Source organism: Anopheles ziemanni, chromosome 2 (assembly GCF_943734765.1).
Source record: "Anopheles ziemanni chromosome 2, idAnoZiCoDA_A2_x.2, whole genome shotgun sequence".
In the NCBI taxonomy this organism is placed as follows: domain Eukaryota; kingdom Metazoa; phylum Arthropoda; class Insecta; order Diptera; family Culicidae; genus Anopheles; species Anopheles ziemanni.
This window is the reverse complement of record NC_080705.1, coordinates 54,554,548-54,566,857: the sequence shown is the minus strand read 5'-3', so window position 1 is coordinate 54,566,857 and position 12,310 is coordinate 54,554,548. Positions and strand designations below refer to the sequence as shown.

Sequence of the window (12,310 nt, the reverse complement as noted above, 5' to 3'; positions counted from 1 at the left end):
GATGCGAATCCTAATCGAATCAAATCTCGCCTAATGTAGTCACGCGGTTAGAATCTGTCAGATGGGATTCGAGTCTTTAAAATCCGTCTAGGGATCGAATCTTCGGATCTTCCGAATCCTGATTCTCCCAACACTAGTTTTTCCCTTCCCTACTTTCCTCCGAAACAGGCAAAATACGATATTTTTGTTTACCTTCGCGATATTTTTATTAAGTGTTTAAAGTGAGTTTTAAACTTGAACATAGCAGTGCTTCATTCGATTTCAGTGCATACGACGTCTGTTGCCGAGTAGTTTGTGAACATATGGTGAAATTGCATCAAAATGGTTGTATTAACCACACAAGAGTATACCGAAATACAAAATTTCGTCCGTAATTACAATGGGCTGTCGACCGACTGTAACCTGGAATTGGGATTAAAATTTCCCAAATACCCACCGGAAACTCTCGGCAGTATCCTCGCGAAAGAAGTTTTGCAGCGGGTTAAGATAAATCATTCCAAAATAACGGCGAAAGCTGCTTCGTTGGTTAAAGAGTATGTCTAATTGTTCATTTTTAAATGTGTTCAACACGCCTAATCATCGCGGTGCTTTCCTTTTTTAGTTATCAAACACAAGCCGATCAAACAAAAGCACACGATATTTTGCTAAAGATGTCCATAAAGTTACGTGTACCTTCGCTTGTGCTGTGTCGCATCTTTCTTGCCAAAAGGTACCCGTATTCAACGCGAGCTGAAATCGCCGAAATGCTGAGGATACCGGACGTCATAGGAGATTCGTTGCTGGCAGTGAACGTAGGCTACTGCTTGTACAGTGAGATCATGGACGGGCCAATTACGGATGCGATACGACGATGTATCGGCGAAGAATATGAGGTCCGATTAAAAAAATTTGCTCGTGAAGCTGGTATGGTATTCTACGATGAACGAGATCTTCGCCGAACGGGCTATGATAAGACACCCGACTTAAAGTTAGCCGTACCATTCCTGTTTCGTGGACAGGTGATAAACTGGATCGAAAGTAAAGCATCCTTTGGGGATGTAGATTCTCACAAGCGATACATAAAAGATCAATTAACAAGCTACGGAAATCGCTTCGGTTCTGGTCTGGTAATTTATTGGTTGGGATTTATCGAAACCATCGCGGATTGTCCGGAGAACGGAAATTATGTGCTAGTAACAGATCAGTTTCCCACCCAAAATGAAATGGAGTTTCTGAAATTTAATCTACCTGAATCAGTTGCAGATATTAGTTCGGCCGAAGATGTGTGTGACTCTCTCAATAGAATAAAAGTATGAATATTATTTATTGTATGAGTTTATTAGTTATTACAAAAAAAAGATGACAAAATTACGGTCGAGCACCAACAGGGCCCATGGTTTGCTTTCGATAGTTTGTAAAATGCTCCAAATACTGATTAATCGTATCAATCGGTTGGTAGATCTCATTCGCCTTGATGAGATTTGGGTTTATGCTCGATCGCTGTGTGAAGTAGCCGGGCATAGAGTTGGAGACGTTCGATCCGAGGAAACCTTGAAGAAATTCCCTCATCAATTCCCAGCAGCTGCTCGGCACCAGGCATGGCCGGTACTCTACCTCCACCATTACCCCTTTGAAGTTCTGGCTCATTGTAACGCTCCCAAGTTTGATGAGAAAATCCCCAAACTCGAATCGCTGTCCCTTGGATTCGATTTTAGTTTGCTTTTTCGAGGTGTACGCTGGCGCGATTCTGGTCATCAAGAGATCAAACAGCCCATCCGTCACTAGCGGTATCTGCTTTGCTCCCGTGTCGAGGATAGAAAACACTGACGCCGGTTGCTCGGAATTGTGTAGAATGTGGACAGTTTTTGGCGGTCCCAGTTGTGGATTAGAGCTGTAAGTTTCACAGTCCACCAGGAACTGCCCCGCTGGGACGGCCCCGAGCGCTAGTACTCGTTTTTGTAAGAATTCTATCGTCTGTGCACCGGATTTATTTTCCACAGGGTATGGTTGCAGAATAGTTACACCCATTTTATCAACTGCAATTTACAAACCGAATGTAGCATGCGCCGGCGTAAATTTGTTTATGTGTTGTGTTTACTTTGCATTTCGTTCAAATGTCAAATTGATCAAGGTCGATAAAGTTTCGAAAAAAGAGGTGTGATTTGAAAAAAAAACAAGAAAAAGTAAAAAGTCGTAGTTTATTTTTTAAATTCAATGATAAATGTATAGAACACTGCCTGACTCTATTAACTTTAAATAAATTTCTTTTAATTTTTCCGAGCATTAGATTTTATAAATACAAATCCGTTTACAGAACCACAAGAGATGTGGATCCGAGTCCCAATCCGTCATGCGTGCACTTCGAAGTTGTCAATTTTTTGTTTCATTTGTTAATTCATTGAATGATTTACGTTAGAAAGTTATGGACAAACTTCTTCTTGGACAAATTCAAAACAAATTCAAACAACATGATATTTCACATTAGTCACCTCTTGCCCTTTGTGAGAAATATGCAAAAACTATACTCGATATACGCGAATTCGCAATACGCGATTTTTTACAACCGACAGCGTTGCTTGAGTTCTGATTAGTCAATTTTACTTTGTTTTGGTAGAATAAAGTTTTTAATATGCACTTTTTAACAGAGATATAAATACACAATAGAAGAAATAGAACACTTATTAGTGATTTGGATAGAAGATATATTAAATAAACGGTTCCCTTTCAGTGTCAACTCTTCAATATGAGGTATAAACGACATAGCAGAGGAAATCCGCAATATGCGAAAATTCGATATACATACGCTATTGCGTTAGGTCCCAAACATTCGCGTACTGCGGGGACCAACTGTATTTGGTTCAAGAACAATCATGACAGCGTTATCATTTCAATTGAATCCGTCTTAGCGAAAACAGTGAAGCAACTCCTTTTGATGCTTTCTTCGCACTATCAGCTTTATCGTGGAGCGTACATGTTTGATGCTACGTTTGAATGAGATATTTTATCGAAAGAGCGTTACGCCGTGACTATCATAGAATTTTTGAAGCTAGAAACGATTCAAGTCGAGTCCCATAAAAAAAAATGATTCTCAAAATTTAATCGGACCTCAAACGAATCAAACTGATCCGAATCTGTCACATGCGATCCCATCCTTTAGAATTCGTCAAGGGGTCAACTAATCGAGTCTTCCGAATCCTGACCCTGCCAACACTAGTACAGTCGAATACTGGTTCGATACAAGTATTTACCAAAATTTTGGTCAGCAGTTTGGTTTCTTGAAAAGGTAAGAAAGTAAGTAAAGACAGTATGCTGAAGCAGTATTTCTCCTCTGTATCGAAGACTCACCTGTTTTTTTCAATTATCATTAGGAATGGCTCGCGGTCATCAGAAGATCCAGTCACAGCAAAAAGCGCAGGAAAAGGCAGCGAAGCTAAAGAAACAACAGGGCCATGGACTGAGTGATCAAATGAAAGCAGCTCAGAAAGCGCTCGTGTTTTCTTGTGCCGTGTGCAAGTCCCAAATGCCGGACCCGAAAACGTACAAGCAGCACTTTGAAAACAAGCACCCGAAGAACGATCTTCCTGCCGATTTGAAGGACGTTTAACCGGAGGACGGATGGTACTAACATCTCCGGAACCACAAGCGATCAATCAGAGAGGTTCGATTCCGTGAATTGCTTCGACGATATTTTTCCAGTTTCTGTGTACTTCTTTTCCGTTCCGGTGCATTCCATTTGGTTGAGATATTACTTTCCATCGTCTGCAACATCTATTTAGCGTTTTCTATTCGTCCCAAGTAATGTAAATAGTTGCTGGAAAGGGGACCGACGGCGTTCCCGTATCTCTAACTACAATGTTTGCGCTCAAATCGACCTGACCAAGTTGAGTATTAAATGAGAATAAATTAAAATACACTTGAAGCTCTGGCTGTTACTTTTTCTCATACTCTCTACGTATTGCAAAATAGAAATGTTTCAAAAAATGTCAACGGCTTTATTAGTTTACATTATCGTAAGATTTTCAAAGAGCGGTTTCTCAGAATAAACTCGGTAGCATGCCTGTATACCTAGGAAATGAACGCGCAGTTCGTAAAAACCTACCCAGCAGTTGGCTGTGTGCAGTAATTCTCTACTTATTTTCGTTTTACAAAGTATTCTGATTGAAGAGACAAACAATGCTTATGTGCGGTCGAATAGGACTGGAGGGAAAGTAAGCAATTTGACCAAGGAGCCGACATCACCCGGCACGCTTCAGGAGTACGGAGGGGCGGCGACTTAGTCCTTGGTGGTAGCAGTCTGGCGCATTCAGACATCTTTCAATTCAGCAGGCATATCGTTTTTGGGATGTTTGTTTTCAAAATGTTGTTTGTACGTTTTCGGGTCTGGCATCTGCGATTTGCACACTGCACAGGAAAATACGAGCGCCTTTTGTGCAGCCTTCATTTGGTCGCTCAGTCCGTGCCCCTGCTGTTTCTTCATTTTGGCTGCTTTTTCTTGGGCCTTCTGCTGGGATTGAATTTTTTGGTGTCCGCGCGCCATGCTGAAATGAACGGAGCGGGGGTTAGTGAAAGCTATACCACAATGCCGGAGTAAGTGGTGGGAGGCACTGTTTCGAGAACATCATCGATGCATGGCACGAATGCATCACAGTGTTACAAGCTAAATCCCCGTGCCATGTTTTCATCGACTCTGAGTCGTCATGGACACATTTTTCACCAGCAACTTGCACCTCAAACTTGTTGCAAGGAAAATACTTACTTTGCTATTAGAGAGAATGTATAAGAAGTTGGTTCCGGGGAAATAAATGGAATATGTACAAAGACGTGCTTGGCAGGCAAAATTTTTCTCTACACTAAACCAGCTAGAGGTGCAACTTCGAAACTGGAATGGATGGTTCAATCCGATCCCAATTTTAGAAAGAATTGCTCCTCATGCTGTTTGTATGAGGATTTATCGTTTATGAGAAATCTGAATCGGGATCGTCCGAACAGCTATAGAACAGTACTGTTACAACAACAACAACTGTTATTAACAACAATCTAGAATTTCAAGCCGGAAGATGTTCTGCCTCAGATTGAGTTCTTAAACGCCAAAGGTTTGCTTCCTTTTGGCGTGATATGTACGAACATTGGTAGCTCGATTGGGTCGGATTAATTTGATCGAAGTCCGTCTTGAGGCTGAATGTGAGGATTTGCTCCTTTCTCGTATCGGAGTTTAAGGATTCGATCCTTTCAGGAGCTCTATTCCCCCCACTAATCCCAGCAGACAAACTGCCAATTCTTGGGCTCACATTATTATCGATAAGTCATTGTTTGTGAGCCACAAAACTGGCTACTGTGAGCTATAAAAACAAAATTGTGAGACAATTGAATTACGCGTTTCCATCGGTTTTTCCGAAATCCAAATTGAACGTTAAAACAACCGCGTGGTGTTTCTCGGTGAAATGGTCAGAAAATGATTTTTTTTAAATATAAAAATAGTGCTTGCATTAACTATACAAAACTATAACCAGTTACTCCAATGCCACCAAGCACTATAACTTATATGAGCGATGTCAGGGATACACGTTTACTGTATTGTACGTTTCACATGGTAAAATTAAAAGATGTTTTGCGGATTTTGGGTATGTTAAATTAGTATTAAGTTTTTCATCATACAGCTCTTTTCATGAACTTTGTGTTCATTATTATTCTTCTTCCTCCGTGTCCAAGTACTCACCACCGAGAAAGTGCCAAGGTGCTCGTGGAAGTCCCTCTAATCCGAGGCTGTTCCGGATTTTAATGAAGTGATCACAGGTTACTAATTTCGCCATAATCATTACGAATATGTGATATTTTGTTGCATCAGTAAAATGATTTCCTAAGACATAATGTTCTCGTATACCCAGTACCCAGTTCTGGCTTTTCGTTGGTAAATATTTATTAAATATCATACGCACCAGTGGCACGCTTCATATAACAGATAAAAAAATATGTAACTTACAATGTTAAATAAGGTATCGTATCATAAGCGTTCATCGTTAGATGTTTTCTTGTTTTCATCCGGGAAGTGGGAGACATACGCATGAATGAAACACCCATTCCATTTCGTTCTGCCATAACATTGTTCTTCTACAACACACTCTACTAATCTATCAGTTATTAACGGTTGGCGGTGCACATTTGGCTCAAACGACAAAACTTTGATTATTATCACAAAACTCGTAAATATTGTCCACAAACTCGACCGACTCGTTGGCCGGCGGGTTTGACTTGCGTTTCGCGAGGCTACTGCGTGACGACGCTCCCTTTGGAGGCGCATGGGTGAAGCTTGTGTCAGCGCTAAGCCCTGCGCCATCGACCGATCCCGTCCGGAAGTGCGTCGTCATGCCGTAGCGCTGTTCTGGCTGCTGCTGCTGCTGCTGATGTTCCTTTGGCTGACCCTTGACGGGTCGCCGGAAGCACTGGCCAGCTTCCTGTGCCTCGAGCAGCGCCCGCAAATTGTCAATCAGAGGTGATTTCTCCTCTATTTCCATCTTCGTTTCCAGCAGCTGCTGCTCGATGTCGATGATCTCCTGAGCGCACCGGTCGATCGACTGCTGCAGACGCTCTACATGAAAGTCCAGCCCGATGTGCGAACGATAGATTTGATTTTCGGCGTGGAATTTGGCACTCTTCAGCTTCAATCGCCGCAGTAGCTCCTCCTCTTGCTCCACCAAATGCTGCATCTCGGCCATCTTGGTCGCGATCTCCTGCCGGATCAGATCGAACCGGAACGACGTCCGGTTGAAGGTGCCCTTGCGCAGATCGAACTGCTGGAAGTCCTGCTCGAAGTCGTCGACCGGTGGCGTAAGGTCCTCAGCCCCATTCTCAGTTTCACCCTCGTCGCCACCGACTGCCTTTGGCTGAAGGCAGGAGCTTCTCTTCGTCTGCTCGCCACTGTTGGCTAGCTCCACCAGTTCCTCCTGCTCGTGCTCGGAAATCCTACGACCGCTCGTGGAAGCCACACCATCGTCCTCCGACAGGGCGTACTCTACGAGCTCTCGGCGCCTATTCTGGTGATGGCAACGAAGTGAGTCGTAGCGACGCTTGGACCGGTGATACTTCTGCTGTCGCTTGGATTCGCCGGATTCGAACTCCTCGGGATCCTCAGTGTCCGCATCCTTCGTGTACCGATCGATCTCCACCATCGAACCAAAGTTTGGCCGCTTCGGAAGCGTGTCGCGCCGACTCAGGACGTTGTTAGTGAAGATGCCACTGTCACTGTCGGACGTGTGGTCGATCACCAGCAGCAGCTCGTCCTCGTTGCCCTTCTGTCCGTCCGCCAGCTGGTCGGACGATTCGAACAGGACGTTACGCAACACGCGTCCTCGTTCCTTCTCCTTGTCGCCCCCAGCGGACGTTACCTTACGGGCGGAAAACAACAGCTTGCCAGGGAACGTACTACGGCGTCCCTTTTCTTTCGGGTCATCTTTTGCACCGTTTCCTGCTCCTCCTGCTGCTGCCGTCGCAGCCGACACTAGCGGCTCACCGTCCACGGACAGATCGGACAGGTGGCTACCGGTGGCCGCATCGTGCAGGAAGTTCTCCATGATCAGATGTTTGCCGCAGTTTTTCCGCACGTACTTGCGGAACTTTTCTTGCTGGCGTTTTTCGGTCGATTTTTGGCTGCCAAAAAAAAAAAAAAGTACAAAATGAATCCTTTTCCACCCGGTATGTCCCGGTGAAGCATTCGTACCTGATCAGCGAAAGGTGATTTTGGATGGCCTCTCCCTGCTTCAGCACCTTGCGCATCATGCGATTGATGAGTCCAATTTTTTCTTTCTGCTTTTTCGATTTGATTTCCTAAATGTGGCGTTTCGAAATGTAAAAAAATAAAATTTAGTTTGGTACTCATTGATTAAACCCCTGACAGATTAACTTACCTTTCCGGAGGTGCCTTTCTCCAGGTTAGTTTTATTGATTTTCAAGCGGAACTGCACCTGAAGAGGAAACAAAAATGCGTTGATAAACATTGACTCGCTAGTTTAAAAATTAAGATCTGGTTTGGAGAGATTCAACCTTTACGCGAAAAAAAGTTTCTCGTAGTTCAAAACCGGAGTATTTTTACAAATAAGTTACCTAACATCTCTTCTACGACAAAAACATGCACATAGCCGATATGTCAAAAAATACGTAACATCATAACTGCAATTCTCAAAATGGATGAGCGATTTCAAAAAAATAAGTTACATTTTGTTTGATATTATTACAATGAAAGTTTCATCGTTGTAACATCAGAAGTTATAGATTCAAAATGAATATGTTTGAAAAGTTTGAGTGCTTTTCCTTTATATTTATACTGGTGCATTCTACCCCACATAAACCGGTGCATATCACTCCCGGATGAAATGTTTTAGGTTTTGTCTCCAGAGCAGAATTAAACGTTAATGAATTCAAGAATTTTCAGTATTCTTTAAATAACATATTGAAGTTTTGTTAAATTTTAATGTGGAGCCGTGAAAATCCCATTGCAGGTGGGGTCTTATAAAATAGCATTATTCAGCTGTTTCGGATTTTAGATTTCGCATGCTGGTACATTTTACCCTACTTACTTTAAGCTGTAATAATTTTCGAGTCAATCGGATGATTTTCAATTCTTGGAAGCTTAAGCCATTCTTGAAAGGATAAGTCAATGGAGTTCGAAAGGACACACTTTGACTTTCTACCTTTCCTCAAGCCATCGCAAGGATGCTATTACAACGCAAGCTCGAAGGTTCGTACCGCAGAGTTCTTTTCCCAGCGCTTCAAGTTGGCGTCAGCCAATATGTCCGCAGTAGTGAGTCAGTCAAACAGGTACGAAGAAAATCGTCGAGGATTGGGTAAAGGGTGAGGGGTGCATCATTACATGGTAGCCGAACCCCCGGCAAACCTACCTCGTTACGTGCGTCGCCCCACGCGTTCCAGATGGAAAGGATTCGTGTGTCGCCGGCCAGCACTTGCTCGACCTCACGCCATCGTTCTATTATCACGTAATCGTTCACGTCACGCGACACTGCGACATCTGCGGGTGTTCGGTGGGCAGATCGGGTATGGTGGTCGGTGGCAGCGACACGGAATTTGTTTTTCCAGATAAACATGGCATCGAGCGGAGGAAAAATGAAACGACCGAAAGAATGAGGGGAAAAAAGGGAAGAAAAATTGAGGTAATTAAAATTCTAATGAATCATGTTTGCTTTTACATCGATGAGGAAGGCGAAGTTCGGCTTCGGTTCGGGGCACTCGGGAAGGACATTGGAAGGACACGCGAACGGAAGCGAAATAAAATGGCGACACGGGGTGGTTCCACGGGGACCGAAGGAAAAAAAAACTGGCCAGCCGTGATTGTTGCCAGCCGATAAAAGCATCGCCCGCATTCCCACTGAAGCCTACCTTCCGAGCCGTAGTTTCCGTTCAGGATTTCGTCGTCGATCAGGGCGTGGATAATGTTGCTGCACGTGGTTGTCCCGTTGATGCCGGACACGAACCGGGCCTCACCCCGGATCCAAATGGGTATTTCGATGTCGGCGGCCGGCGGAAGGTTGGCGTCCGGCCCGGTCGACGGTGTTTCCGGTGTCGGTTCGGGCGAACCCTCGTACGCGTCGTCCGTATCATCCGTCGTGACGTTGTCGTCCGATTCGAGACTTTCGGCGTACTGCTTCGTGCTATGCGCATGCTGATGGCATGGAATAGAGTTTAGCTGTAATGGTGGAATGAACAAAAAAAAAGAAGATACATTTAAACACCACTTTTTTACACCATAAACCGAGGAAATCATGGTGGAATATTCTAAACTATTTTGCCTTGAGCGAATTTCTTTTTTGTTCAAAAGACTTCAATCTTAAAAGCGACGAACTTCGTTGCATAAGAAATACGGTTTTTGAATCCACGTTTCCAACACAATGGTTCCCCCGGCAAAAAGGCAAAACAGTAAAATTTGGGTCTAGGGTAATGCTGCCAGGTCGATTAATGGGCGCGCGCAAAGCGAATCAGCATGTCACGATGAGGACATCATTAACACCTTGCTCCATTTTGCTTGTTATTTTTTTCGGTTTCATTGTATTTCCCCCTTTCGATTAATGAAAGCGAAACGGGCACTTGCCGATGAAGTCGACAGTGGAGCAATGAAGCCGATGATGACACGTTTGGAATAGTTAGGCATAGTATTTTCCTGTTTGTCTGTTTGTTTGCCGCGTATCGATCGGTAAAGAAACTTTTCTACTTCTCTGTGCGTGATAGTGTGCACTAAACATAGTTTGAAACGTAGTACTGAAGAAAAATCTGCCAAACGCGATTTTCGCTTTCTATGAGTTTCGGTTTTCCCAAACGTCTTGTGCCTTCTGCGCAGTTTCCATTGGGTCCGTAATCAAACGTTTACGGCATATTCATGGCAACCCGTTAGCATGTGTAGGAAAGTGATATTTTTTTCTTTTGTGAGAGCAAGTGATTTATTACGATTATGGAATGAAATAGTCGGACAAGTTTTTAACGCAAGAAAACACGAATCAACCGAGAAAGCATAGCTTTTGCCACTCCTGAGTTGTTTCGTTTATATTTTCTAGATTTTCCCAACACAATTTCTGCTAGTTCTTGGGGGAGGGAAAGTATTCTGCAGGACGAGACAGGTGCCTCGTTCGCATTTGTTTTGTGAAATCCATTGCCAATGGATACCGACCGATGGGAAACTAGGGTCCGGAAACTGAGGATGGCAAGCGGCACGGAATGGTTGCAAGAGTGTACGCTATGTTCAACCAAAAGTTTGCCTCGATATTGGCCAGTATTGATCAAACCAGGAGCCACTTCGAGCTGTTTAATTTGTTCGCCATCGTGCTTGTCGATTTACCCTTTGTGCTTGGGTGACGTTATTTTTCATCGTGTTGTATTCACAATTCAAGGTAGAAGACGTAACGATTTTGTTTCGCAGGAACATGGTGCTTGATTTTCGGTGGTTGTTGGATTATTTTGAGAAAAGGTGCCTTAGCGGCGCCCGGACTCACCAGCTCCCGTTTGACGGTGCCCCGACCGGTGCCACAAATCCTGCCGGACAGTCCCTGTGATGAGCCGTGCGCCAACCAGCTTGCCGGCAGTGACTGGAGCTCCTTGCCCGAGTCACGGAAACTTCCTGCCCGGGACGTGCAGGAGGAGGCCGCCACCATCGAAGAAGGTTGTTGTAGGACGCCGTTGGACGCGGTGCTAGTGCCGGCTGCGCTCGGGTGTTGGTGGGCAGCCTTTAGGGTGTCTTCAGGCGCGGCGTCTTCGAGGGAGCTGGTGGCAAAGCCGACGCCACCGTCGTCGCTCGTTCGCAGGCGTCCATGTTGCTGCTGGTTCTCACGGTGACGGTGATGGTGGTGATGGTGGTGATGGTGATGGTGGTGATTTCGTGGAGGCAGAATCGGACTGAAGCTGCTCAGCTCCTCGGCCGAGGTGCGTCGGGCGGCGGCGCCAGAGGCTGCTCCGGTGGTGTCGGCTGCAGAGTCCGACGCGTCGTGAATCAGGGTCGAGTTTTGGGGCGCCATTATAGGAACCTTTTGCTTCTATCGATTGAGTCTTTACTGCATGAAAAAGTAAAAAGAAAAATATATTTTATATTAAGAGCCATTTTTTCGGGTTTAATTCAAACGGTTTCATTTATGAATATAATAGTTTTGCGGTGATATAATATCTTAGTTTTGTACTGCGGATAACAGATTCATTCGATCTTTATTTTCCTCCATTTGGCACTCGCATGCAACGAGCTTTATATGGAAATGTGAGCGTTAATTTATGGTTCGCCCTGATAAACGCCCCTAATTGCTTTCACCCAAAACGTCGCGGGCCGATCAAGATGATGGCAGGGCGCGTATGATTTGCATCGCATTCGAGCGCTATGTGTTGTTTTGATTGGCCGCCAGGCTCGCCGATGGGTGGGCGAAAGTTGGCTGCGTTTCCCTGATTTTGGCGATCGGATTTTGATGATGAGCGGAAGGCCGAGCTTTTCTTTTGCCTTTCCCTGGCAACGCGCGAGGCGGGGTGGGCGTTGGCGCTGTAACGCCTCGGTTCGGTGGTTCATCATCGTTTTACGTTTTTTTACTTTTGCTTTTTGTTTCTGCCTTCGTTTCATGCGTTTTGTTTTACTAATTTGTTTGATAAATGAATCCACGAAATAAAACGTGAACTAAATTTCTTCGGTCTTATCGGTGGAAAAAGATTTCCCATTTCCCCTATTAATGACGTCGCTGGCCGATTTCGATCAGGCTAATCGGTAGGCTGCTTCATGTGCCTCTTTTCTTCTTCCACGATCAGGTGAAGATTTGTTTTGAAAAATTGTGGAGTTTCCAAATCAAGTGTGTGTGTCTGC

The 12,310-nt window shown here is 44.5% G+C and overlaps 5 protein-coding genes across 5 annotated transcripts; 2 read left to right on the top strand and 3 right to left on the bottom strand.

The window, feature by feature from the left end:
* The first annotated feature begins 276 nt into the window (after positions 1-276).
* LOC131293882 (CDAN1-interacting nuclease 1) lies at positions 277-1,295 on the top strand. The gene is made up of 2 exons (XM_058321931.1): positions 277-533; positions 602-1,295. Exons 1-2 carry the CDS (start codon positions 322-324, stop codon positions 1,293-1,295), a joined length of 906 nt encoding a protein of 301 aa, XP_058177914.1. The 5' UTR covers positions 277-321.
* A 51-nt stretch (positions 1,296-1,346) lies between these two features.
* LOC131281114 (mediator of RNA polymerase II transcription subunit 20) lies at positions 1,347-2,053 on the bottom strand. The gene has a single exon (XM_058310366.1). It carries the CDS (start codon positions 2,005-2,007, stop codon positions 1,348-1,350), a length of 660 nt encoding a protein of 219 aa, XP_058166349.1. The 5' UTR covers positions 2,008-2,053; the 3' UTR covers position 1,347.
* Positions 2,054-3,283: 1,230 nt separating this feature from the next.
* LOC131286796 (zinc finger protein 706-like) lies at positions 3,284-3,945 on the top strand. Its single transcript, XM_058315834.1, has one exon. The coding sequence runs from the start codon at positions 3,350-3,352 to the stop codon at positions 3,581-3,583; it is 234 nt and encodes a 77-aa protein (XP_058171817.1). The 5' UTR covers positions 3,284-3,349; the 3' UTR covers positions 3,584-3,945.
* On the bottom strand, positions 3,943-4,851 carry LOC131286693 (zinc finger protein 706-like). Its single transcript, XM_058315720.1, has 2 exons — positions 4,736-4,851; positions 3,943-4,517 (listed from the first exon to the last, which is right to left on the bottom strand). Exon 2 carries the CDS (start codon positions 4,514-4,516, stop codon positions 4,283-4,285), a length of 234 nt encoding a protein of 77 aa, XP_058171703.1. The 5' UTR covers position 4,517; positions 4,736-4,851; the 3' UTR covers positions 3,943-4,282.
* A 1,292-nt stretch (positions 4,852-6,143) lies between these two features.
* On the bottom strand, positions 6,144-11,489 carry LOC131281955 (uncharacterized). Its single transcript, XM_058311332.1, has 6 exons — positions 10,971-11,489; positions 9,367-9,673; positions 8,871-8,998; positions 7,881-7,937; positions 7,694-7,800; positions 6,144-7,623 (listed from the first exon to the last, which is right to left on the bottom strand). Exons 1-6 carry the CDS (start codon positions 11,487-11,489, stop codon positions 6,144-6,146), a joined length of 2,598 nt encoding a protein of 865 aa, XP_058167315.1.
* Between the last annotated feature and the right edge of the window lie 821 nt (positions 11,490-12,310).